General features: G+C 39.4%; 1 protein-coding gene across 1 annotated transcript in view; it reads left to right on the top strand.

Moving 5' to 3' along the window:
* The window catches only part of LOC140158690 (EH domain-binding protein 1-like), a 124,658-nt gene that overhangs the window by 83,533 nt on the left and 13,981 nt on the right, over window positions 1-27,144 (top strand). Inside the window, 7 exon segments of the mRNA XM_072181910.1 lie at window positions 5,779-5,949; window positions 9,028-9,093; window positions 10,648-10,814; window positions 16,110-16,230; window positions 17,203-17,296; window positions 17,629-17,702; window positions 26,923-27,037. Coding sequence (XP_072038011.1) covers window positions 5,779-5,949; window positions 9,028-9,093; window positions 10,648-10,814; window positions 16,110-16,230; window positions 17,203-17,296; window positions 17,629-17,702; window positions 26,923-27,037 — 808 coding nt within the window.

Below are 27,144 nucleotides of genomic sequence, written 5' to 3'. Positions count from 1 at the left end.
ATATTCAATGCCTTTGCGAAGTTCAAAGAGTGTACTCATTCATGGTTAAATCAAGAAGGTTCAGTTTCCTATGATACTGATCAGTAGACTGGTCCTCACAGTTCAGTACTGGACTAATTGCATATAAAGATACCCCCATTTTTGTAGCAAAATTTCAGAGATGCGCGATATGGATGTGATAATTCTCATGATATACAAAATCAAGTCTAAGCCTTAGCTCTTTATCAGAGCCTTAATGAGATGATACAAGTTCAGTTATTGCTAAAATTCTAGCGACTATAGGGGAAGACTATGGCGCAAATACCTCTAATCACTGAAGGCCTACCTGTGACTGAGCCTTCTTCTTCTTAAGAGCCTGGTGCAAGTCCTATGAACACAAAAATTGCGCAAACCATCTGATCGCTGGAAGCATGTGACTTTCCATTCCTATGACCATGGCACAAGTCCTCTGATCACAAAAGTTCAGTGACTTATAAATGATTTAATTTGAACAAAACCAAAATGTAACTCACTATTGACGGTTTCGCCTATCATGGTCGGTAGGCATCATCAGAATGATGGTTGTTGATTCTTACTTCCGGTTGGACGAATTCCGTCCGACGAGGGCGTTTTATCAGCCAGGAGAGGATCATACACGTGACTAAGGAAGTGGGCCCCCTCGTCTCTGTTCATGACGTTCGGGCCTCTTCTCCTGGCTGATAAAATACCCTCGTCGGCCGGGATTCGTCCAACCGGAAGTAAGGATCAACAACCATCATTCTGATGATGCCTACCAACCATGATAGGCGAAACCGTCAATAGTGAGTTACATTTTGGTTTTGTTCAAATGAAATCATTTATAATGTTTACCAACAAACCTGATGAATCTATTTAGTAAGTTCAGTGACTGTCATCCAGCCGAGTCACTGGCCTGTTTAGACTAGAGCACTTCAGAGAGAGTAGTAGATCATGGTTTTAAGAGAACAACCAGCCTCAGAAGCTGAGCCATGTGAGACTCAGACTTGGAGGAAGACATTCTTTGAACTTTGCAACAGACACAAGCTACCCTAGCTTACTTCGATCATTTTGTACTTTTTTTTCTAACGACACCTAAAGCACCCTTTGCTAATGTCATGTTTTTATCCTCAGCTATTTTGTCTCATCTGAAAGTGGTATCATCATTATCATTCATTTACGATGTCACCCAAACCTGTTTCATTTTGATTGCATTCATTTCCTCTGTTTTCATATTAAAATTAACGTTTTGGTTGCTGAGTTTATAAAAGTTTGGTAGACAAAAGACAGAAATGTGTGTTTCTTTGGTTTTTTTAATAGCTATAGGATAGTAGGGCTACATGTGATGTGGTAGTGGGAGAACTAAAACATCTATGTGTAAAGGGGTGATGTAATGGTAATGGGAAAACTAAATTGCCTTCCTGACAATCTGACAGATTTGCATGTTTTAATAGCTATTATGATACATGTAGGGCTATTATGTGATGTGGTAGTGGGGTAACTAAACTGTCTCTCTTTGTGCTAAATACCAGTAAGTATGTAATGGTATACATTTTGTTTAATGATATGATATGAAGCCTCGGTATCACACAACTACCAGTAACCATGATAACAGAAGACTCTTGAATTACTCTATTAATGAAATTCAGGAGTGCAAAAGGATTTTATGTCATGCATAGAACACCCTATAAGATGCCTATTTGGTGCGAAAAACAACCCACAATTTTGCGCAAGTGTAACACATATTTCCACAATGAATCGTAGGCCCATTGTATAGCTAAATTTAACTGTTTTGTTTGAAAGCATGGGAAACAGAACACGTTTTACTACCATGAAAAGCAATTCCGTAGCTAGCCACCATATACCTGTTATATAACCCCAATGTAATAGTACAACCCAAATTGTGGGAAACGGAAATAAGATACAAGCTGAGAACAACGCCGTAAAAGTACACCCACCCGCTAATTTTACTCTTGTAAAAGAACCTCATTTGAGGGTAAAGAAAACCCTATTCCGAGCATGGACAATACAGACGCCTAGAAAAAGTACACCCACATACCCAGCCTGCATGGCTAACCTGTTCATTACCTTGTCTGTCCCTTACCCCCAGGCCTATTGGACTTCCATTGAAGAAAATGTACAGTCACATTACAACCATGGAGTCCAGGATAGTGAGATAACCTAAAAAGAATGTTGACAAATTTTGAGCATCTGTAATTTCAAATTATCATACAATTTGGTAAACAACCACTTCAGAATTATTTTTAGAAATTTTTCATATCAATCAAGATTCTGAAACTGATTTCCCACTTATCAGCATTTCAATTTCTAGAACACTTGAAAAATTCTCGAAAAGACCACTTGTGTTGGCAGTCTAAATTGGGGAATTCCAGTTGAAATCCACCCCCCATGGAAGATCTGATCTTAATCATCCACACAGGGAGTGTGAATTTTAAATGGGGGTACTTGAATGAGTGACTCCATTTGAAATCTACACTCCCTGTGTAGGAGATTAAGGTCATGTCTTCCATAGTGGGCGTATGGATTTCAGCAGGAATAGCCCAGTTTGGAAACTTCTCACAAGTACCACTCTTGTCTGTGGTCAGCATTTTGTTAGTCACCAACCAAGCAAACCACTACCACTTTTGAACAGTACAGTTCTCAAGAACTTGTCAAAAAAAGAGAGCCACTTTGTGCTGTATAGCCATGTCCCCTGTAGGCCAATCCATAGTGTAACTGTCACGGTATATGCCAGTCAATTTGGAATTTTCGGCTCACCTGGACAAGAAGAAAAGATCGTTGATGTGATGGGTTTGGACGACAAACAAATCACACATTGGGTGTTTGGACTGCAAACAAGGCGACTAACTAGGGTTTAACTTCTCTCCTGCTAAAATGTGTAGTAGAAAGAACAGGTTGAAAAGGGTACCAAGATTTCAAAAACTTCTACAAAAAAGTTCAAAACATTCCAGAATTTTACTAGTTTTTGATATTATTTGAAATAGATGAATTTAGAAGAGTACAAACATGCATAGTATTGGTTCAGAAATTTTAAAATATTCTTCGCAATTTTTGAAAGGTTATAGTTGTGTGTTTATAACATTAACCCTTGTGAAATTGGAACAGAAAAGGTAAGAAACTCTTAGTCCCCTAGCTGAGAAGAAGTTGTATGTACTAAACGGAAGTACAAGTACATTGTTACAATGTTTCTTGTTTATGTAATAATTGCTCGTGGAGGTTTTTCGGGGGTACTTTGCACTATGTTAACGTTCAATGTAGCTATCTGAAGTACTTGGTAAACAATTTGGAGAGGGTTTACACAATCTCAATTTTAGATTTAAAAGTACTTTGCACGAGGGGTGTGTTGTACTCTTTAAGAAGTCACCAACGTTTTAAATTCAAGTTCTATTTGAAGAGCAATCGAGCCAATACTAGGCTTGTTTGTACTTGCATCTATATGCCTTGATGGACTGCTAGCAGCTGCACTGGAACTTGAAGAGATCTATATGCTAGTGGCAGCAAGTGGCCAGAGTAGGTCGAAAAGTTTTACAACTTCTGAAATCAAACCAAGAGGCTTGTACTCATTGAGCTCGGGAGGAAAAAGTGCTGTAACCCCTTTCTCAAGTAATTTTCTTGGCATTAGCTCCTCACATTGACTATTTACATAGTAAAGTGTCCTACCATTATACACACAGTCCCATCCATCTATTTAAAGCATCTATTTAGTTGAATCAAGCTAATTATTGACTATTAGCACCAAATGGAATTATTGACAAGTATTTCCTTGCCTACGGATCAAAATGTTGACAGGTTGCCCTGCCTACCACTCAAATAATATGACAGTTTCCAAAAACTTGTCAATCCTGGCACAAGGAATGTTTCACCCCTTGGTGAATTGCAACAATTCGGACCAATTAGGGAGGTGTAAGCGTGCATTCTTTCTTAATGCGGGAGAATGTGTGTTTTTTGTTTGTATTTTTCTTTTGGATTTGATCACCCTTACATGTCCCTGATGGTGTGAGATACTTTTGGTAGTTGAATTGAAAGAAGGTGATAAGTGCATGATACTAACAGAGCAGTTACAACTTTCTCATATCCAAACATCGGATTTAGTGGTACCAAAAAATAATTCTTTACCTAATTCTTTACCTGTTCAGAATCTTTCATATTTATACCGCCTTTCTGTATTTACATTCTCCTTGAACCTCATAACTGAATTTGATACTTTTCACAATATCATTGTGAACAAATTGCAAGTAACCAAGTAATATGGGTTCCAGAGACTCAATTCAATCATTTTCTGATATAATCATTCACAGCACATTAGCATGAAAATGCTCTTCCCTCCTCCCCCCTCCCCCCCCCCCTGCTCTCTGTCCTACTTTCAATACCACATCTTGTTTTGAAATGAATTTGATACTTTTCACAATATTATTGAACAAATCATGTGATCCAAGTAATATTTCAAGTAAAATTTTGTGATCCAAGTAATATGGGTTTCAGAGACTCCCATTCAATCCTTTCTTGATATATAATCATTCACAGCACATTGGCATGAAAATGCTCCCCCCCCTCCCCACAGCTCCTTACTATCACTATCTTATCTTGTATTAAACCGAATTTGATACTTTTCACAATATCATTGTGAACAGTCGCCAATATGTGGTCCATGTAATATGGGTTTCATAGATACATGATCAATCCTTTTCTGATATAATCATTCACAGCACATTGGCATGAAAATGCTCTTCCCTCCGCCCTCCCCATCTCCTTACTACTACTTTCAATCACACTTTCAATGAGTGATGATCAAGTTCATTAACTAACCGGGGTTATTTGCCGTGGTGTGTGCATGTTGACTAAAATCATACTGACATAACATAACATTCCACTATCATAATATTGAATATTCAGTAATTACAAACACTTTCATTACTGTACAATTATCCATCTTTTATTCATAATCTATTTTATAATACTATCCATTAAGCTTCGTTGGGGTTACCATCTTCCAAGACAAATGCCATCATTCTCGATGGCATTTCATTGGTTTGACATTTGAGTTGCTATTTAAAATGTACTACAGAGAAGTGGTAAACTTGAGGAAAACTCAACGAGTTTGAAATCAATATAAAGGAGTTTTATCTCCATTTGGAATGTGGGGGTAAAAGATTTTGAGTTCCCTGGACCATCAACTATCTTAACACATTTGCTACTAACCAGTGGGGAAATTAAGAAATGCCCTGAACTATTTACAAGACCACTGATCAGGTGGTCTCCATAGGGAGAGCGTGGCGCAATGGTTAGGGTACTTACCTTTAGTGCATGAGGTCCCGGGTTCGATTCCCGGCGGTGGCAATTTGCTGGGATATTGACGTGGAAAAAAAAAGTCTGAAATTAATTGGCAACTTCTGTAGATTAAATTCAGACTTCCGCTCTCCGTGGTTCATTTAGAATTGGGTAAATGAATCATGAAAGTACTCAAATCCTTCGGAGGGGACGTTGCCGTCGGTCCGTGTACAGAGAGCCATACCTGTACATGTATCTCGCAGCCAGTTTGAAAAAGAGTAGGGTGTTAACCCCTGACTGTTCCCAACCCGTCCCGGTGTTCAAATGGACCCCAATGGAAATAAGCTTCAATAGAGGCTTTCTTGGGTTATCCAGGGTTGTCAAAACCTGAACAAATCAAATCAAAATCAAAATCCCCTAAATGCAATAAAGGTTACATTTGCTAGCTCATCAATATAGACTTCTAATTCCAATCCATTTTCACTTTTTATTTAGGAGGCACCAAACCCGATATCTCTGATACTACGCCGTCAGAACAAAAGCCTTCACGGTCAGACACGATTACGGATGCCGAGAAGAGACTATCGACACCCAATAACGTAGCTATGAGAACGTCACTACGGTCTTTCACTGAATTGGTACAACCTTCCCCAACAAACGCCAAAGGTAGGTGTGAGGTTAATTGTTAGCAAACATCAATGGTAGGTATGAGACTATTGTCTGCATCAAGTGAGAGGAGTTTGTGGTTACCAGATTTTAATTTTTTTTAAACCCATATTTCATTGATTTTGTAGCTTTTCGTATGATTTTGCTTGTGCTTGAATAGCTTTGTGGTTCTTTTTTTTTTCATCGTATTTATTAAAGTAATAACCATCAGACAAACAAACACAAACAAAATAAGCTATTCCATTTAGAATCCACACAACCCCTGTGGAAGATGTTAGAAACATCTTCTACTTGAGGAGTATGAATTTCAAATGGAATGAATACATTAGGAAGCTCCATTTGAATTTCATACACCCTCTGAGAAAATCTTTCACAGATGGAGGGTGAGTTTCAAATAGGGTTTTTAATGTGCTAATTCCATTTGAAATTCATACTCCCACTGTGGAAGGTATTTCAAAAATCTTCCACGGGGGGAGTGTGGACTTTACCCAATACACAGCTCTTCCATTTATCATTTCACTGGTTACACAAGGAAGTCAAAATGGGGAGTGCACATTCACATTATTGGATCATGTAACACATTAAATCTCCTAGATTTTGCACACAATAATATATTTAAAAAATAAAGGGTAATGCATTATCCTTTACACGAAAATAATGTGTCCGAGGCAGTAAAAACGCGCCTCACCCATTATTTAAATGTTTTTACTGCCGAGGACACATTATTTGCATGTAAAGGATAATGCTGCACCCTTTATTTCTATTGTATTACCACAAAATAGTGCGATTTAAAGAGAAAATATCACATTTTTTGCAAATATTTCAAGTTGTTTTCCTCAAGGTGGAGCGCCTACGCGTAGCCAAAGCGTAAGTGATAGCGAGTATTGCAGAACACGTAACCAAGCGTAATGCTTTGCGTAGAATGCGTAACGACGCTAATATACAGCATCACGCTTTGCTGTGCGCTGTGATGCGAGAAGAACATAAAGTTTGTTGCCCTGGTCACTTTATTGCTAATTAATGGTCTTTCACGTGACGCGTTTCAACAAATCACAGTGCGCGATTTTGAATAATGGGTCGTGGGGGTAATAGAATTGAAGATAAAAAGATGTCTTTTGTTCAATTTTCATCATTGCTAACTGGCAAAACTTGCAGTTTGGCTGTCCCATTCAACTTCCTTATTTATTGACCATTTGCACTGTCATTTCAAAATAAGGTTGTACTTATACCTCAAAGTATTTGTTGTGTGTGCGTACGCCTTTCATACGCATGCTTAATTACCCTGTACGCTTAGCTAAAGCCTTTTGGTGCTTTTGCGATAATAGCGCGTTTGCGGGGCAGGGAGAACCTCGTTTTGAGAGCAGTTAGATGGTGGATCTGTGCAAAGGGTCAATATCCAGCCTGTAGCATCTATAGCAATATGATCATGTTATTTACCGTACTGACATGAGTATAGTCCCACCCCGCTTTTGGGTGAACATTTTCAAAATTGGGGGTGGGACAGTACTCAATTTCAAATTTTTTCGGTTTTTATTTTTTCGGTTTTGTAGTGTCCCTGGACCTAGACCTAAATGCTAGGATCATTCATGGTTGACCTAAAAAAAAATTTTTTTTTTTTAAATTTGAATTTTGCACGGTGTTTTGTGTTTTTAAATAAATTTAATATGATAATTGATACTTTGTTTTCATGTCATACTCTATTAATGATATCAAAATCGTTGAATTTTTTTTGGTTCAAATTTTTGAAAATTTGGGGTGGGACTTTACTCGAAGGTGGGACTATACTCGCGTCAGTATGGTATTAGTTGCAAACAACTTCTCAAGCTGTTGATGTCTACAACTGGCTCGCAAACATTACATATATAATTTTTTACTATATTTGCCAAATATTAATGTTTTGTTTACTGAGCAGCAAATACATATACCATTAGTTTAGCCAACATGAGCAATTGTAATCAACATTACTTTCATTTTGTGAAATTGGACCCCCATTTTCAAAAACCATTGCTTTAAATGGCTGTTTGCATTAAATGTACCACATCATTTAAACATAGTGTTTTTTTTAGTGGTGAATTTGGTTAACCATTTTTGCTTGCTTGTATTTTGAGTGCTTTTCACTTTCATTTCTTAGCTGGTACTAGTCTTCAACTTTTTGTTATGTACCTTTGAACTGTTTCCTTTCTTGCATTATATTAATATTATAGCATCTTGAAATTTTATCAAGAATCAGTTTTTGATGATCAAAATTGATTTAGTAATTTTTGCAGTCAAGATTGTTTCGTGAGGCAGTAATGGTGTCACTGCTTGTAGTGTGGTATTAGATGCAAATTTGACAGATTTCTTCCAAAATGAACAAGATTCCAAATGTGCGCCTAATATGTGTAGAATTGGCTATTCTGTTTGAAATCCACACACCCCTGTGGAATATGACACTGTTACATGTATTTCAATTCCAGTTGGACATGTGGAAATGCAGGCACTTTTTTGTGGTAAAAATCCAGCTGAAAAGTGGTAAAGGGTGAAATAGAATACATAAATTGGGCTATATCAGTTGAAATCCATGCACCCAATGGCAGACATGACCTTAATCTCCCATACAGGGGGTGTAGATTTCATGTGGAGTCACCCATTCAGGTAATTCCATTTGAAATTCACACTCCCTGTGTGTGAGATTAAAGTCATGTTTTCCACAGTAGCTGTATGGATTTCAACTGGAATAGTGCATTGGCCCCTATTTGGGAAATATGGTTTTCGAATTCCAAGTTCTTCCATGTTTTTTTCCATTACTTTGGGTTGAAAAAAATGTTGTATCTGGAATAGCAAAAACTGTTGAATTTAAGTTGAATTCCAAAATCGTTCTCAAGGGGTGTGGTTTTCAAACAGAATCGCCACCTTTGCAACAAAAACTGATTCAATACATAAAATCTTTTATTGCTAAACATTTTGTTGTAATTATTTCTTAGCTGTGTTTTCTTTTGCAAGTATAATACTGTTTTGTTCCATTTTATATAGCATTATTTCTTTTTGTAGCACAACCCTTTGTTCTAGCTTTCCAGTTGCCTTATTTTTTGTTTATAGTACGAACAGACTCGGTGAACAGGGTGCTGAAACGATCAAAGCGATTCGGAACTATATTCATAGAGGGTAAGAATCTGCAAAAAGTTGGGCAAAAGACGACAGACAAAAATCGCAACACGGACGAGATACGATTCACAATGAGATTCAATTGGGCTATACCAGTTGAAATCCATCACCCCTATGTAAGACGCAACCTTAATCTCCCACACAGGGAGTATGAATTTCAAATGGGGTTGCCTGAATGGGTGACCCATTTGTGTGAAATTACGCTCATGTCTTTCATAGGGTGTATGGATTTCAACTGGAATAGCCCAAATTGTGCTTGTGACTTTGACCTCTTGGGTTAGGCACTCAATAATTGATGTTTGCGCTATTTACCACCTTTAAGACCCAATTTTTTTGCCCACTGTCCCCCTATATTATTCCTATTTGCCCCTCACATACCTGCTTTTTAACATAATCTGGGATAAAATACTCACCATAAGACCTCCTCTTGAAATTTTTCTCATTTTTTTTTAATTTTTCGCTCCGATGGACCCTTTCTTTCCCAAAAAACTCCACTTTTGTCTCTAATAGACTCACATTGATTAGCATATGCCCCAATTTTTAGCATTTACCCCTGAAAGACCCCTCCCCCGTGAAAGACCCCCTTTTTGAAAGTTACATCATCACCTGCATATCAGGCTTTGAACTCCACTTTCAAACATGTTTAAACAATGTACCAACATAATTCATTGGGGTTTCAGACATTGCATTCTGACATATTTTATAATTTCATTAACTCTTTCATTGCCAAGCTTTATTTATGCTTTTCACTTTCTTTTTGCTATGCCATGAATTTGCTGTATTAAAGCTTTTGAAGTATCACAACTCACTTGATTTTCACCATCTGTACACTTAAACTATATATTGCAAATGCCTTATAGGTGTATAGAATGTGCAGTTTGTGATACATCTGGGCTTTATTTTCCATATTACGGTGACTATGTTTATGCATGCAAATTTTATTTGTTTTATTTAATGTGGGAATGCTTCTTGAGAAGTGAAAATGTGTGATTTTGTGGTGGGAAACTTACTGTATTTATATGGAGTACATTTTTTAGACCATTTTATGTCAATTTTTCCATTTTTTTTGTGGGAAAGTTAACAAGATTCCCGATACAGCTTTGTGTAAATGGATTAATACATTTGGGAATGGGACGACAGATAGATTGGTAATACGGGTAAATAATACTTCAACAATTGACTTCAGTCGAGAACTGAGTCGGGTTAGTCTAATATCTGAAATGATCATTTTTTTACAACATGCACAATTCATGAAAAAGAAGAAAAGAAAGTTGAATAATGTGTTTTCTAAAGAACCATTGACTAAAAGTATGTTATTTGAATGCACTAGGAACTGTGCTTATTTTTCCAATCTGTCACCCATCATGGCAAAGCTAGGCAAAAGTTGCAAGGACACTTTTGAGGATGCGTAAAAACATGGCTAAAAACAATAGAAAATAAATTATTATTTTATAAAGTGAGCAACTTTCAATTTTAAGAAGTTAACTTCTACCACTAGTAAATTTAATTTTGACTAATGTAAGACTTTATGGTGTAATTCAATGCCCACTATAGAAGACGAACCAATCACCACACCCACGCCTGAATCAGAAACCATACCAGTGCCTAAACCATCAACGCCAGTAACGGAAGAACACAGGACCACAGAGGAGAAAGAGGAGGAACCAAAAACACCCAACGGGTTGAGTGCATTACAGAAACAGGAGGAGGAAGAAGATAATGTAAGTTGAACTGTCTTGTCTGTTTGATCATACTACATTTGTTTGAACTATTGGTTCATGTAAATTGATGACTAACAGGATAACATTGGATGCAAGTACAATGATTATTATTCTTCCCTGAGAGAGTAGCATGGCCCATTGGTTTAGGTCTTTGACTCTGGTGCAAGAGGTCCATAGTGGAGGCATCATTTACTCTCTCCATTATTGCATTTGAACAAAAATTCCTATCGCAGAATTTTCAGATGGCTCTTCCTCTCCATTTATGGAGAGTGTCACTACTAGGGCATAACCTTTTTGACCTTTAACCTGGAAACTGGTAACACTAGTAACAGACCTGCAGACACCTAACCATTTAACTCCTCTCTTGTTTTGGCAAATGACTGTATGTTGGCTGTTTGTACTGACATTCAAAGTATTGAATCAGAAAAAGTCAAATGATCCATTTTGTATAGGTAGCTAATATAAAATGGTGCAAAGAATATAGTAGTGAAAAAAAAAGTGAAAATACAGGCATAAAGAAACAAAACTAAGCCTATCCCATTTTTTTGGTTTGATTTTTCTTTGAATTGTTTGGAAGATGAGCACATAAGATGGAAGGGAGAATTCTTCCCAGGATCCACCAGAATTCCTGATGCTCAGGATTTGCACTGTGCCCTTTTTACAGTTCCCCTGATTGGTATTTACATGATATAATAATTTGAATAACCAATCAAAATTGAGCTTTTAAATCTCTTTATCCCCTTTAGCCGCACTGACTAATCTTACCATATCTCTGATTGGCTCAATACATGATATAGCCCCCTTCGTAACCAATCAAAATAATTCTTACAGGCAAATACTTCAGCCGGAAGTGCCCATGGGGTTAAAGGTTAGCTGTTGGGAATGTTCTTTTCTGCAGGCCTATGTGAGAGAGGGGGGAACAAGTAAAAACAAAGAAGACTACTAAAAACAGCTGGGCCTAAAACTATGAAAGAAAAAGTACACCAACACTACACTGCACTACACAAACATCTGGAAAGGTTATATCCACTTATTCAAAAATCTATTTCAACTGAATGTTTCCTACATTTCAATGCTGACTTGTCTAAATGAAAGAAGGAAGTCTAACACAAACTTTACAGCAGTATAATGAAATCTGGGCATACACTAATCAAGCGGCTAGTGACTTTGACACCTTCCAGTTGGTAGTAATTTCCCGGACATAAAGTAATAGTCATGTTAGGCTACATAGTAATCAATCAAATTAAAGCGGGGAGTGTATATATATCTTATATGTATATAAAAGGCCCTGTGGGGATATGTTTCAATCTGGGCTTGTGTGCCGCATTGCTGAGCCTTGCGGGCACATTAGTGTGCTGTGTGCGGGTTAATTGGACGGCTAGGTACGGTTTGAGAGACGGTGAGATTTTAGGGGCTTGTCTGCAAATGGGGTCGGTCAACTCTGCATGGATGAAAATTATTGTATTAGTTGGACTATGTTGTGCAATCATTTTAGGTTTTTTTTTTCTTGTAAGTCATGAAATGGCAAACTATAAAATGGTGGGCATTTTTGAAGGGCGTAGTAGATGTTTCTTTATCAAGGTATGTAAGAGAAGGTGCATTAACTTAATTAGAGGATTAAAAACCTGCATTTGTTCTGTTTTGAGAACATTATAGAGTTGGAATTCAAATGTTTTCAATAATAAAGAGAACAAAAATGGCCAACATGCAGACAAAGGCAGGGACATAAGCCCCAGTTAGCCATAACTGGCACATTATAGGTACTCATTAAGGTCTGGAATTCATATGCTCCCCCACCCCTCCTTCTTGCCCCTTAAAATGTCAGCACAGTCTGACTATGCCACTGCCCAATTATTGCATTCAGAACAGAATTACGACAATGTTGGGCTCGCACTCGTACCGTAAGGCCCAACCCAGAGTCTAGCGCCTCACTGATTGAGCTAACCTAACTGCCAATATTGAATTTGAAATACTAAATTTTTAAGGGTAGATGCGGTATTGTTGGTAAAAAGCAAAAAAAAAAAATCTGATTTTTATTGTCTAAATCAATAGTAAATTCAACTATTAATAATTTATATAGCTCAATTACAGAAGCGCATTGCACTTTTCAGGAAGCAGTTGATCAATTTGGTCCAAGACACACCTTATAAACTATTTAGCATAATACATACATGTATTATGCTAAATAGTTTATAAGGTGTGTCTTGGACCAAATTGATCAACTGCTTCCTGAAAAGTGCAATGCGCTTCTGTAATTGAGCTATATAAATTGATATAAATAATTGGAATAAAAGCACAGACATAATAATGGAAATTGGTGCAATATCAATTGATTTAAAAAGTGGGGCATTAGATTTCGAAACAATGAAACAGCCCACTAAAATGATCATTGTCTATATCAAGAACTGAACCAATACTAGGCATGTTTATACTCATTTTATTGTGGCTTTCATGACAATTCTAAATCCAATGAACATTATACACACAAAATGTAAGCTTAAAAGTTACAAATCTGAAAGTGTAAGATTTCTTTTAATATACTTCAGAACATGAATGTCTCGAGATTTAGTCATAATTGCACATTAAAAGGATATGAATGGGCCCCACTTAAACATATAGTCGGCTTGTTAGCCAAATCCTAAGCCCTCAAAAGCTGCTAATCAGATTGGTCTTAATCATCAGTATCAATCTTGACAAATCTTAAGATTTCATCTACATCAAAGCTAACTATACCCTATGTACCCTAACCATTTCTGATCTTACATCTCATGCTGTTCCAAGATCTAAAAAAAACATAATTTTGATCGAAAATATCAGAATTTTGCATTTTATTAATTACCATACAATATACTTGATATCTGCATGAAATTAAGCACAAAGTAGCTGGATTTGGTGCAATAGTTCTCGAGATAGGGGTTGAAATTCAGGGTGAAATTGTAAGATTTTGTGATTTTTGTACATACTAGGACACCTACAGCAAAGTATTAAGTCTTTCGATTAAGATGGCTAATAAGATCACTAATAGCTGTTGTATTTAAAATAATCTTTAATATAATTTACTAGATTAGTTATTAGTGTCTATTTTACCTCGATTTTATTTTCATGAAATTACTTATTTACTTTAAAAAAAGTTTAAATCCAGGTTTTTATCTCAATTTCGGGAATTTTGCATAGCACATTTATATTTAGCTAGCTATTACCTAGTTTTCATCAGATACACCAAAAACTCTGCAAATGATCCAAAATTGTGAATAAATTTTCAGTAAAATATTCTGACTTGACATATATATGATCCTATATTAATACTGGGCTTAGCCAGGCTAAGACCTCTTTTCAGATATTACATCAGTTTAATTTTATTCCCCAAAACAAAAATCCTGTGTAAGAACTTGATAGCATTTGTGACATTTTCAAGAATAAAAAGAGTTGTTTGCCGCTAATAAGATTTTTGAGTTACGGCTAAAAATTGATGCTCAATTTCTTTTATATGCCATTATTTTTGCATGATGTAAATTTGTAATATTTCAAGAACGGTAGACCCAATTTAAATCGGAGTTTCGGTAATTTGTAGACTATAAAATGAGCAAACAAACGGTGCGAAAAAATGAGAATCGATTTCGCTTCACATACGACCCGTTTTACTCCTTCATGTCAAATTTATATTGAAAACTGATGACTCCTTTGTTATGTAGTGAAATGACCCAAAGTAGGTCTTAGTCTTTAACAAACTATTAATAAAATACTAATCAGACTCATCATAATCGTGATGATAGCATGGCCCCTAGTAATATTTTTATCTGTATTTGAGTGACTTATCCTTTGCAAGCTGCTTATATGATCTTATACACAGGTGTTGGTATTTATTTTCTAGATAAAAACTTTAGTAAGGGTTTTATTCTATTAGCGGATAGGTTTTGAGGTTTATAACTTTGAAGATGATAAAGCAAGCCCTTGGTAAGATTATAATTTTTTTTTTTCAGACTGAGAAGAGAAAATCTTTCTTTCTTAAAACTTAAAAGTAGATTTATTTTTTTCGATCCGGCTTTTTAATCTTCCTTATGATGATAGTGTTGGGTATATAAATCGGCCATGTCAAATGAGAGGTTTGTCATTTAGATAATATGCAGAGTCAAAGATGGTTCATGTCGGTTCGGCAGTTTGATTTGTATCTTGTCGGGGAGAAAATCATCAACATTTTGCAGTGAAGAGTTTTAGCAGTTCAGAATATATGGATATATTTGGATTTGGATTTTTGTACATGGAAATACACATGCAATGCAAAAGACTTAGATTACTGTGGCGTATGCAATATCAACAAGACCAAGTTTGACAATTGATTGCCCTTTCATTCTGGAGATATTGTATGTTGGATAAAGAGGATATTATGATGCGCTGTTCAGGATTTAAGAAGATACTAAAATTGTTGGATGTTGACGATTCTAGAATTGTCAAGTTCGGATACCGAATTGGATACACCAGGAAAGTTGGATAGAGTTACTATCTTTCAGTTATGTGGATATGAGTTGGGAGCTAGTTGTATAACAATGTCAAAGTTGAAGTTCTATGATACTGAATATTCAGATATGCAAATGATATGCAAATTGATAACCTTGGAATACCAGATTTGACAGTTGCTGTCATTCCATAATGGAGATATACACAGGATCGATATTGAGTTAATGTAAGAGTTGCTCATTGTTAGGCCTACATTTGAATGCCAAATTTGATATCTGATTGTCATGCCACTACCATTGGTAGAATATATTGTGCTTTCCATGGATGGTCTTTTAAAGAATTTTGTTTGTTGAAAATGCTTGTGTTTACTGAAATATACTGTATTTTTGAGTAAAAGATATTAGCAGTATAAACATTTCAGTGCCACAGAGAAATAGGAATAGCAGAAACAAAAATGGCTGCTTAAAGGCATATATTGGAATGTCATCTTTCCCTGGGTAAGATCTGACACCAGGCCAGCCCATGGCCAGAGGGTAACATGAGTAGGTTTGTTTCACCTTGAAGGCAAGGATAGTCTTGCTAATATGGGCTAACTTTCCCCTAATATGGGCTAACTTTCCCCATGGCCATCCAATATGCCATGAATTAGTAGGACTACAACTGGTACCTACTGGTCAGTTTATACTCCTATTTCCACATCTGTTAATTTTATATGTGCCTTTAAACAGTATGCACAGCATACAAATTAATTGAAATTTTGTGTTGTGTACATTTTGTGAAAACAGTGGAAGCTTAACAGTGGCATTTAAACAAGTCTGTGTATTTCACTTGTAATCACAGGAATTGGAAGACACCAATGACTACATCTTGGGAGAATATGCAGCTCTGGAACGAGAACAAACTGAAATTGACCAGAGGGCAGGAGTTGTGGAGAAGGCGCTACGTAGAGCGATGGAAGAAGGTGAGTAATCCCAGTGAGAAATTTCTTTCTTATCTTTGGGGTCTTTAATATCTGTGCTTGGCTAAGTTTGGTAAAGATGGTTATGACTTTTAGTTAGGATGTAGAGTGGGTGCACTGTTCGGTTGTCATGTGCAGAATACAGTTGTCTTTTCAGTCTGTGTATTCTGAGCATGACAGCCACATATTGCACCCACTCTGCACTGCAACTAAAGGTTGTTGGTAACTGAGAGGAGGGTACATTGGTACACACTCACAACAGCAGTGGTAGTCAGGCCCGTAGCCAAAAATGCCAAAAGTCCTCTTTTTTGACCAAAAAAGTCCCATTTGCAAGCGTAGCGAGCGAAAAAATAGAGGGTTTTTATGACTTTTTGGTCCAAAAATGTCCAAATCCTTCTCCCCAGTCCAAAAAGGTCCAAATTTGGAAAAAAAAGCGTCCACATTTTTAAAATCCCCCCCCCCCAATAAATTCTGGCTACAGGCCTGGTGGTAGTATTCTGGCATTGGAGACCTAGCAGACTGTGTTTAGGGTGGAGTTCAATACATATATCCCTCCCTAAGGGGACACACTATCCACATCTGCTTTGGTGATTCAGATATGAACAGTAGCTTAGCTTTATGTGGGACAGGTGGTGCTCCCCTCCTCCCGTAACCTGCGACAAAAAAAAATGGCCATTTGGGCCCCTGCCCCTCCATCCAGCTGTAGAGCCATTTCTTTTCCCTTTACACTCCCACTGCCATTCATTTTTCCTCTTCCCCTAACTCAGTTCAATCTTACCCCACTCTCTTCCCTTCCTCCTCTTGCTTACTCCCTTCCTTTCTTCCCTGTCCCCCATCCGTCCTTCCTTTCTCTTTCCAAACCCTTGTCCAATTCACCCTCCTAACAATAATTTCACATGTTAATGTTCACATTTTATCAATTGAACAGACAGTAATTTAAGAGAATTAACCCATTATTATGTTCTACTGCTTTAGGTGATGATGATGAAGCACAGCTGATGCAAGAATGGTTTGAGCTTGTCAACAAGAAGAATGCCCTGATCAGAAGGGAGGAACAATTAAATGCTATGTAAGTGTACATGTATGTATGTAACATCAACTACCCTACAAGAAAAAAGGGGCCAAAAAGCATAAAGAATGCAAAAAATGGGATTGAACTCATCAACAAGAGTTAGAGAACGGTTTTGTGCAGTTTTGATGATGGATACATCTATACTAGACCTGGTCCAGTCCCTCTGATCATGATGTCCAAATTCTGCTGAGCATCAAGCACATCTGTGTGAGTCAAACTTTGCACAGTACCCAACTTATCGGTGAATATAATATATTGGGCCTAATACCAAAAAAAAAATGTTTTTCTTTCGAGTGCTTATTTGTGTATCGTTTTTTTGTGTTTCACAGGGAGAAGGAACATGATTTAGAGACCAAATATGCCATGTTAAACAGAGAGCTGAGGAAAATGATGGAAATTGAAGGTAAGTGTTGGAGTGGCTTCCTGGCCAGGCCTATAACATCCAAAGAGAGTAGACCTAAAGAGTACCAACTCAAAATTATCCCATGTGTAATGTTATGGTAAATCCGCCATTTTGGTTTGTTGCTCATTGGGGGAAAATAGTGTACCTCTGGCATTTATTGGTTAAACGCAAAATGGAATGATACATTTCAGCTTGAGTATGCAGTTATTAGCGCTTGTTTTTGGTACCATGGGTTACTTGCAGAATGCAAACAACCATGCAATTGAAAGCCAAGTTTGCTGGGTTAATGACAAAATAATCTGGAGGTGCACATTTTTGCCCTCCATGAGGGACACACAAACATGGTAGAGTCGGTACTCTTTGGTTCCACCTCATTGAGAGGTACACTATTTCGCCCTCCATGAGAGACACACAGACATAGTGGAGTTGGAACTCTTTGGTTCTATCTCATTGGGAGGTACATTGTTTGCCCTCCATGAGCAACACACAAACATGGTGGAGTCGTTACTCGTTGGTTCTACCTCATTTGGAGGTACATTGTTTGCCCTCCATGAGCAACACACAAACATGGTGGAGTCGTTACTCGTTGGTTCTACCTCATTTGGAGGTACATTGTTTGCCCTCCATGAGCAACACACAAACATGGTGGAGTCGGTATTCTTTGGTTCCACCTCATTGGGAGGTACACTATTTCGCCCTCCATGAGAGACACACAAACATAGTGGAGTTGGTACTCTTTGGTTCCACCTCATTGGGAGGTACACTATTTCGCCCTCCATGAGAGACACACAAACATAGTGGAGTTGGTACTCTTTGGTTCCACCTCATTGGGAGGTACACTATTTCGCCCTCCATGAGAGACACACAAACATAGTGGAGTTGGTACTCTTTGGTTCCACCTCATTGGGAGGTACACTATTTCGCCCTCCATGAGAGACACACAAACATAGTGGAGTCGTTACTCTTTGGTTCTACCTCATTTGGAAGTACATTATTTGCCCTCGAGAGCAACACACAAACATGGTGGAGTTGGCACTCTTTGGTTCTACCTCATTGAGAGGTACATTATTTCGCCCTCCATGAGAGACACACAAACATGGTGGAGTCGGTACTCTTTGGTTCTACCTCATTGAGAGGTACACTATTTCGCCCTCCATGAGCAACACACAAACATGGCGGAGTTGATACTCTTTGGTTCTACCTCATTGAGAGGTACACTATTTCGCCCTCCATGAGCAACACACAAACATGGTGGAGTTGATACTCTTTGGTTCTACCTCATTGAGAGGTGCACTATTTCGCCCTCCATAAGAGACACACAAACAGAGTGGAGTCAGTACTCTTTGGGTCTACCTCATTGAGAGGTACACTATTTCGCCCTCCATGAGAGACACACAAACAGGGTTCGAAATTTTGGTTGTCCGGTTGCCCGGGACAACTAAAAAAGTCGCCGGACAACCAAAAATACTGATTCGGTTGTCCGCCGGACAACCATAAATGTGTAGCCAAAACTCACTTTTGTATGTGTATCTTTTAGCTGGTAATATACGGACAACCAAAAACTTAGACGGACAACCAGAAATTGTAACCTGGTTGTCCATGGGACAACCAATTATTTTTCCTTAATTCGAACACTGCACACAAACATAGTGGAGTCGGTACTCTTTGGTTCTACCTCATTGAGAGGTACACTATTTCGCCCTCCATGAGAGACACGCAAACATAGTGGAGTCGGTACTCTTTGGGTCTACCTCATTGAGAGGTGCACTATTTCGCCCTCCATGAGAGACACACAAACATGGTGGAGTTGATACTCTTTGGTTCTACCTCATTGAGAGGTACACTATTTCGCCCTCCATGAGAGACACACAAACATGGTGGAGTCGGTACTCTTTGGTTCTACCTCATTGAGAGGTACACTATTTCGCCCTCCATAAGAGACACACAAACAGAGTGGAGTCGGTACTCTTTGGGTCTACCTCATTGAGAGGTGCACTATTTCGCCCTCCATGAGAGACACACAAACATAGTGGAGTCGGTACTCTTTGGGTCTACCTCATTGAGAGGTACACTATTTCGCCCTCCATGAGAGACACACAAACATGGTGGAGTTGATACTCTTTGGTTCTACCTCATTGAGAGGTACGCTATTTCGCCCGCCATGAGAGACACACAAACATAGTGGAGTCGGTACTCTTTGGGTCTACCTCATTGAGAGGTACACTATTTCTCCCTCCATGAGAGACACACAAACATAGTGGAGTCGGTACTCTTTGGGTCTACCTCATTGAGAGGTACACTATTTAAGCCCTCCATGAGAGACACACAAACATAGTGGAGTCGGTACTCTTTGGGTCTACCTCATTGAGAGGTGCACTATTTAAGCCCTCCATGAGAGACACACAAACATAGTGGAGTCGGTACTCTTTGGTTCTACCTCATTGAGAGGTACACTATTTCGCCCTCCATGAGAGACACACAAACATAGTGGAGTCGGTACTCTTTGGGTCTACCTCATTGAGAGGTACACTATTTCGCCCTCCATGAGAGACACACAAACATAGTGGAGTCGGTACTCTTTGGGTCTACCTCATTGAGAGGTACACTATTTCGCCCTCCATGAGAGACACGCAAACATGGTGGAGTCAGTACTCTTTGGGTCTACCTCATTGAGAGGTGCACTATTTCGCCCTCCATGAGAGACACACAAACATGGCGGAGTCGGTACTCTTTGGGTCTACCTCATTGAGAGGTGCACTATTTCGCCCTCCATGAGAGACACACAAACATAGTGGAGTCGGTACTCTTTGGGTCTACCTCATTGAGAGGTACACTATTTCGCCCTCCATGAGAGACACGCAAACATAGTGGAGTCGGTACTCTTTGGGTCTACCTCATTGAGAGGTGCACTATTTCGCCCTCCATAAGAGACACACAAACATAGTGGAGTCGGTACTCTTTGGGTCTACCTCATTGAGAGGTGCACTATTTCGCCCTCCATGAGAGACACGCAAACATAGTGGAGTCGGTACTCTTTGGGTCTACCTCATTGAGAGGTGCACTATTTCGCCTCCATGAGAGACACACAAACATAGTGGAGTCGGTACTCTTTGGGTCTACCTCATTGAGAGGTGCACTATTTCGCCCTCCATGAGAGACACACAAACATAGTGGAGTCGGTACTCTTTGGTTCTACCTCATTGAGAGGTACGCTATTTCGCCCTCCATGAGAGACACACAAACATAGTGGAGTCGGTACTCTTTGGGTCTACCTCATTGAGAGGTACACTATTTCGCCCTCCATGAGAGACACGCAAACATAGTGGAGTCGGTACTCTTTGGTTCTACCTCATTGGGAGGTATACTATTTCGCCCTCCATGAGAGACACACAAACATGGTGGAGTCGGTACTCTTTGGTTCTACCTCATTGGGAGGTACGCTATTTCGCCCTCCATGAGAGACACACAAACATAGTGGAGTCGGTACTCTTTGGTTCTACCTCATTGGGAGGTACGCTATTTCGCCCTCCATGAGAGACACACAAACATGGTGGAGTCGGTACTCTTTGGTTCTACCTCATTGGGAGGTACACTATTTCGCCCTCCATGAGAGACACACAAACATAGTGGAGTCGGTACTCTTTGGTTCTACCTCATTGAGAGGTACACTATTTCGCCCTCCATGAGAGACACACAAACATAGTGGAGTCGGTACTCTTTGGTTCTACCTCATTGAGAGGTACACTATTTCGCCCTCCATGAGAGACACACAAACATAGTGGAGTCGGTACTCTTTGGGTCTACCTCATTGAGAGGTGCACTATTTCGCCCTCCATGAGAGACACGCAAACATGGTGGAGTCAGTACTCTTTGGTTCTACCTCATTGAGAGGTACACTATTTCGCCCTCCATGAGAGACACACAAACATGGTGGAGTTGGCACTCTTTGGTTCTACCTCATTGAGAGGTACACTATTTCGCCCTCCATGAGAGACACACAGACATGGCGGAGTTGATACTCTTTGGTTCCACCTCATTGAGAGGTACACTATTTAGCCCTCCATGAGAGACACACAGACATGGCGGAGTTGATACTCTTTGGTTCTACCTCATTGAGAGGTACACTATTTCGCCCTCCATGAGCAACACACAAACATGGCAGAGTTGATACTCTTTGGTTCTACCTCATTGAGAGGTGCACTATTTCGCCCTCCATAAGAGACACACAAACATAGTGGAGTCGGTACTCTTTGGGTCTACCTCATTGAGAGGTACGCTATTTCGCCCTCCATGAGAGACACGCAAACATAGTGGAGTCGGTACTCTTTGGGTCTACCTCATTGAGAGGTGCACTATTTCGCCCTCCATAAGAGACACACAAACATAGTGGAGTCGGTACTCTTTGGGTCTACCTCATTGAGAGGTACACTATTTCGCCCTCCATGAGAGACACGCAAACATAGTGGAGTCGGTACTCTTTGGGTCTACCTCATTGAGAGGTGCACTATTTCGCCCTCCATGAGAGACACACAAACATGGCGGAGTTGATACTCTTTGGTTCTACCTCATTGAGAGGTACGCTATTTCGCCCTCCATGAGAGACACACAAACATGGTGGAGTCGGTACTCTTTGGTTCCACCTCATTGGGAGGTACACTATTTCGCCCTCCATGAGAGACACGCAAACATAGTGGAGTCGGTACTCTTTGGTTCTACCTCATTGAGAGGTACACTATTTCGCCCTCCATGAGAGACACACAAACATGGTGGAGTCGGTACTCTTTGGTTCTACCTCATTGGGAGGTACACTATTTCGCCCTCCATGAGAGACACGCAAACATAGTGGAGTCGGTACTCTTTGGTTCCACCTCATTGAGAGGTACGCTATTTCGTCCTCCATGAGAGACACACAAACATGGTGGAGTCGGTACTCTTTGGGTCTACCTCATTGAGAGGTGCACTATTTCGCCCTCCATGAGAGACACACAAACATAGTGGAGTCGGTGCTCTTTGGGTCTACCTCATTGAGAGGTACACTATTTCGCCCTCCATGAGAGACACACAAACATAGTGGAGTCGGTACTCTTTGGGTCTACCTCATTAAGAGGTGCACTATTTCGCCCTCCATGAGAGACACACAAACATAGTGGAGTCGGTACTCTTTGGTTCTACCTCATTGAGAGGCACGCTATTTCGCCCTCCATGAGAGACACACAAACATAGTGGGGTCGGTACTCTTTGGGTCTACCTCATTGAGAGGTACACTATTTCGCCCTCCATGAGCGACACGCAAACATAGTGGAGTCGGTACTCTTTGGTTCTACCTCATTGGGAGGTACACTATTTCGCCCTCCATGAGAGACACACAAACATGGCGGAGTCGGTACTCTTTGGTTCTACCTCATTGAGAGGTACACTATTTCGCCCTCCATGAGAGACACACAAACATAGTGGAGTCGGTACTCTTTGGGTCTACCTCATTGAGAGGTACACTATTTCGCCCTCCATGAGAGACACACAAACATGGCGGAGTCGGTACTCTTTGGTTCTACCTCATTGAGAGGTACACTATTTCGCCCTCCATGAGAGACACACAAACATGGTGGAGTCGGTACTCTTTGGTTCTACCTCATTGAGAGGTACACTATTTCGCCCTCCATGAGAGACACACAAACATAGTGGAGTCGGTACTCTTTGGTTCTACCTCATTGAGAGGTACACTATTTCGCCCTCCATGAGAGACACACAAACATGGTGGAGTCGGTACTCTTTGGTTCTACCTCATTGGGAGGTACGCTATTTCGCCCTCCATGAGAGACACGCAAACATGGTGGAGTTGATACTCTTTGGTTCTACCTCATTGGGAGGTACACTATTTCGCCCTCCATGAGCAACACACAAACATGGTGGAGTCGTTACTCTTTGGTTCTACCTCATTGAGAGGTGCACTATTTCGCCCTCCATGAGAGACACACAAACATAGTGGAGTCGGTACTCTTTGGTTCTACCTCATTGAGAGGTGCACTATTTCGCCCTCCATGAGAGACACACAAACATAGTGGAGTCGGTACTCTTTGGGTCTACCTCATTGAGAGGTGCACTATTTCGCCCTCCATGAGAGACACACAAACATAGTGGAGTCGGTACTCTTTGGTTCTACCTCATTGAGAGGTACACTATTTCGCCCTCCATGAGAGACACACAAACATGGCGGAGTTGATACTCTTTGGTTCTACCTCATTGAGAGGTACACTATTTCGCCCTCCATGAGAGACACACAAACATAGTGGAGTCGGTACTCTTTGGGTCTACCTCATTGGGAGGTACACTATTTCGCCCTCCATGAGAGACACACAAACATGGTGGAGTTGATACTCTTTGGTTCTACCTCATTGGGAGGTACACTATTTCGCCCTCCATGAGAGACACGCAAACATAGTGGAGTCGGTACTCTGGTTCCACCTCATTGGGAGGTACACTATTTCGCCCTCCATAAGGGATACACAAATATGGTGGAGTCGTCACTCTTTGGTTTTACCTCATTGATATTATCAGACACCAGTAGCATATATATGTGAGGGTGTCAGGAGCATGACCTTCTTGTTGAGGACTCTTTGTTAACTTTCCCAGTATTCTTCAGAATGATTAAGCTTAAAGTTTATACAGGTGCCTGCATAGAAGACCTTCATTTCACCTTGTTAATACCACACCCCTATAATATCCAATGATTCAAATATTTATGTCATTACTTCCTGCCTTAATTTCTAACCTAACATTCATAATTAGACCTTAAAACTGTTATTTTGGCATAGCTCTATGGATTCTAATTTGGTACCAACTCTTAGGCTGTACTGTACAAATAAATATCAACCTTTCTTTCCAGAAAAGTCATTACTTTCTTTGAATATTGTTGTAAAAAATGGGGAAAAGAGCCCTTCTGAAATGTAAAATAATTTTTAAAATGGCTCATTCGATCAATACAGACCATCATAGTATTTTGCAAAGACCTTTCGCATTGGTCGACCGATTGTCCGGATCCCTTGCGTAATAAAGAAGCAGGTCAAGCCTGCGTCACTCGACAATTTTACGCATCATGTTCTGTGAATGAGGTGCCGATGTGATGATGACATGATTCAATTAGCCAATCAGAACCTTTTCTGTTTCAGCCTTTAACATCTTTTTAGAACATATCTTCTGCAAAGAACAAGCAAATAGAATCACCTAATAATTTTATAGAAGAAATAAGATGTAAAACTGTAGTAAATAAATAGGTAATTTACTTTGAAAGGGCAATAAACTTTCCATTATACAGGGTCTTTGGTCACTAGTTTTTTTAAACCAAGCTTGTATTCTGATTGGCTGATGCCTACAAGTGATCATAACCATTTTACACAAGTACAGCTCAGCATGCCTGGTTTTTGATTGGCTGTCGCATACCGGATTATGCCTAGTTTCTGATTGGCTGTCGCATAAGAGATTAGTCTACACATTTTGTAGGCGCCAGCCTGACAGCTCAGATCAGTGAATCTTACGACTTCCTGCTGCGTATTGTATCTAATTATGCGTCCAAATAACAGAACCAAAAATGAGCTATTCTAATTGAAATCCTTTCACCCCCTGTGGAAGACATGACCTTGATCACCCATACAGGGAGTGTGAATTACAAATGGGCTCCCTGAATGGGTGACTCTATTTGAAATCTATATCCCCTGTGTGAGAGATTAAGGTAATGTCTTCCACAAGTGGGCGGGTTTTATTTTAAACCCCCCCCCCCCCACCCCACCCAACAACCCCCACCCCTCCCTGTGTGGAAGGTTTACGATTGTGTCTTTCCACAAGGGGTGTATGGATTCCAACTGGAATAACCCAACTCCAAATGTTCTTAACCCCAATCAAATCTAAAATTTAGCGGGACAAATCTTTTCTTTTATGACTACGTAAATGTTGCTCTGATTACCTAAAAACTGCAGTGAATAATGCAACAAAAGCCTCTTATGATGTAGCATTGTCCCCTATGAAAAGAGAAACAAGGAGGAAATTTTGTCACCAAAGAATGGGATGAAAAGAGAACAGTTGTGAGATTAGACTTTAATCTGTGATTTTTAATAAACGAAAAAAGGCTTCTTTTTATCTAATTCCTTAATTCCTGAGATAATTCTGGAATTTTATTATGAAACTGTCAGAGAACTCTTTATGTGATTCTATTGTCAGATTTGTATGAATAAAGAATTTGATACATTCTATTCAAAAAACTCTCTCTTTTTTATAATACCTTTTTTTATCTCCTTAGGATTTACAGATTTAATGCTTTAATCTGAATTGATAGACAATTTGAAGGTTGTTTGATGTTATTTCAGATTTGTAGAGCGAAACGGTTTTGGCGGCAAAAAATCATTAATTATTGTGACTGTTATGCAAATTGAAATCATATTTGCTTGGAAAAAAGACATTTGTTTCCTTTAAATATACTGTGCCATGTAGAAAATCAATGGTTAGTTTGTGTGTTTTGTGATATCTGATTTATGCTCCTTCTATCTATGTGTTTCAAAGATTACAAGTTGCAAATTTGAAACAAGAAATATTAGTTTGACAACCAGAACTAGTCCAGTATCATCCATTTAAACTAAGTACATAATTCAGGGTTTGAGGGACAAAATGATAAGAAAATCAACTTACTTAGTAAATCATGTAAGGGAAGGGGCAAAAATAGCTTGAATGGGCTAATCACTACCCCTGTGGAAGATGTTGAAAATATCAAATATGGATTTCAAATAGATCAGGTAGCTCCTTTTAAATTTCATACACCCTCTAAGAAAGATTCAACCTGAATGTTCCACAGAGGAATGGTGCATTTCATATAAAATTGCTTAATGTGATGAATCCATTTGAAATTGACACTCCCCCTGTTTTGTGATATATTTCCATTGGGACTGTCCAATGATGTAAATGAGGATGGGAAATGATTTGCAAGTCCAAGTACCTGTCCCCAAAACCACCGCCACAAGCACCCCCTCCCCCAGCATATCAAATGGGCGGACAGTGGATGAAGTCCAGTGACCCCGAGGTTCAGCGACCCCAAGCAATATATGGGTTACGGATAGGGCTGATAAAGGAGAAGTTAAAAGAGCCCACACTGCTCCTTGTATATTTACCCCACTAACACTTCATTCATGGATAAAGTCCCTTGTATTAATTTTATGATGGTTTTTTATTCCTACAGATTGGCAAAAGACAGAGGAGGAGAGGAAGAGAGAGCAGCTACTGCTAGAGGATTTAGTCATCTTGGTGAACAAGAGAGATGAAATTGTACAACAGCTAGATGCACAAGAAAGAGAGTAAGTTGTTGTTTTGTGTTTGTTGTTGTTTTTAGTGGTGGTGAGGATTATGATGACTTGGATGATGATGACTCAAAAGATGATTGACTCAGATGATGATGACTTGT

Source organism: Amphiura filiformis, chromosome 1, assembly GCF_039555335.1.
Source record: "Amphiura filiformis chromosome 1, Afil_fr2py, whole genome shotgun sequence".
Taxonomy (NCBI): domain Eukaryota; kingdom Metazoa; phylum Echinodermata; class Ophiuroidea; order Amphilepidida; family Amphiuridae; genus Amphiura; species Amphiura filiformis.
This window is presented reverse-complemented; position numbering and strand designations above follow the sequence as displayed.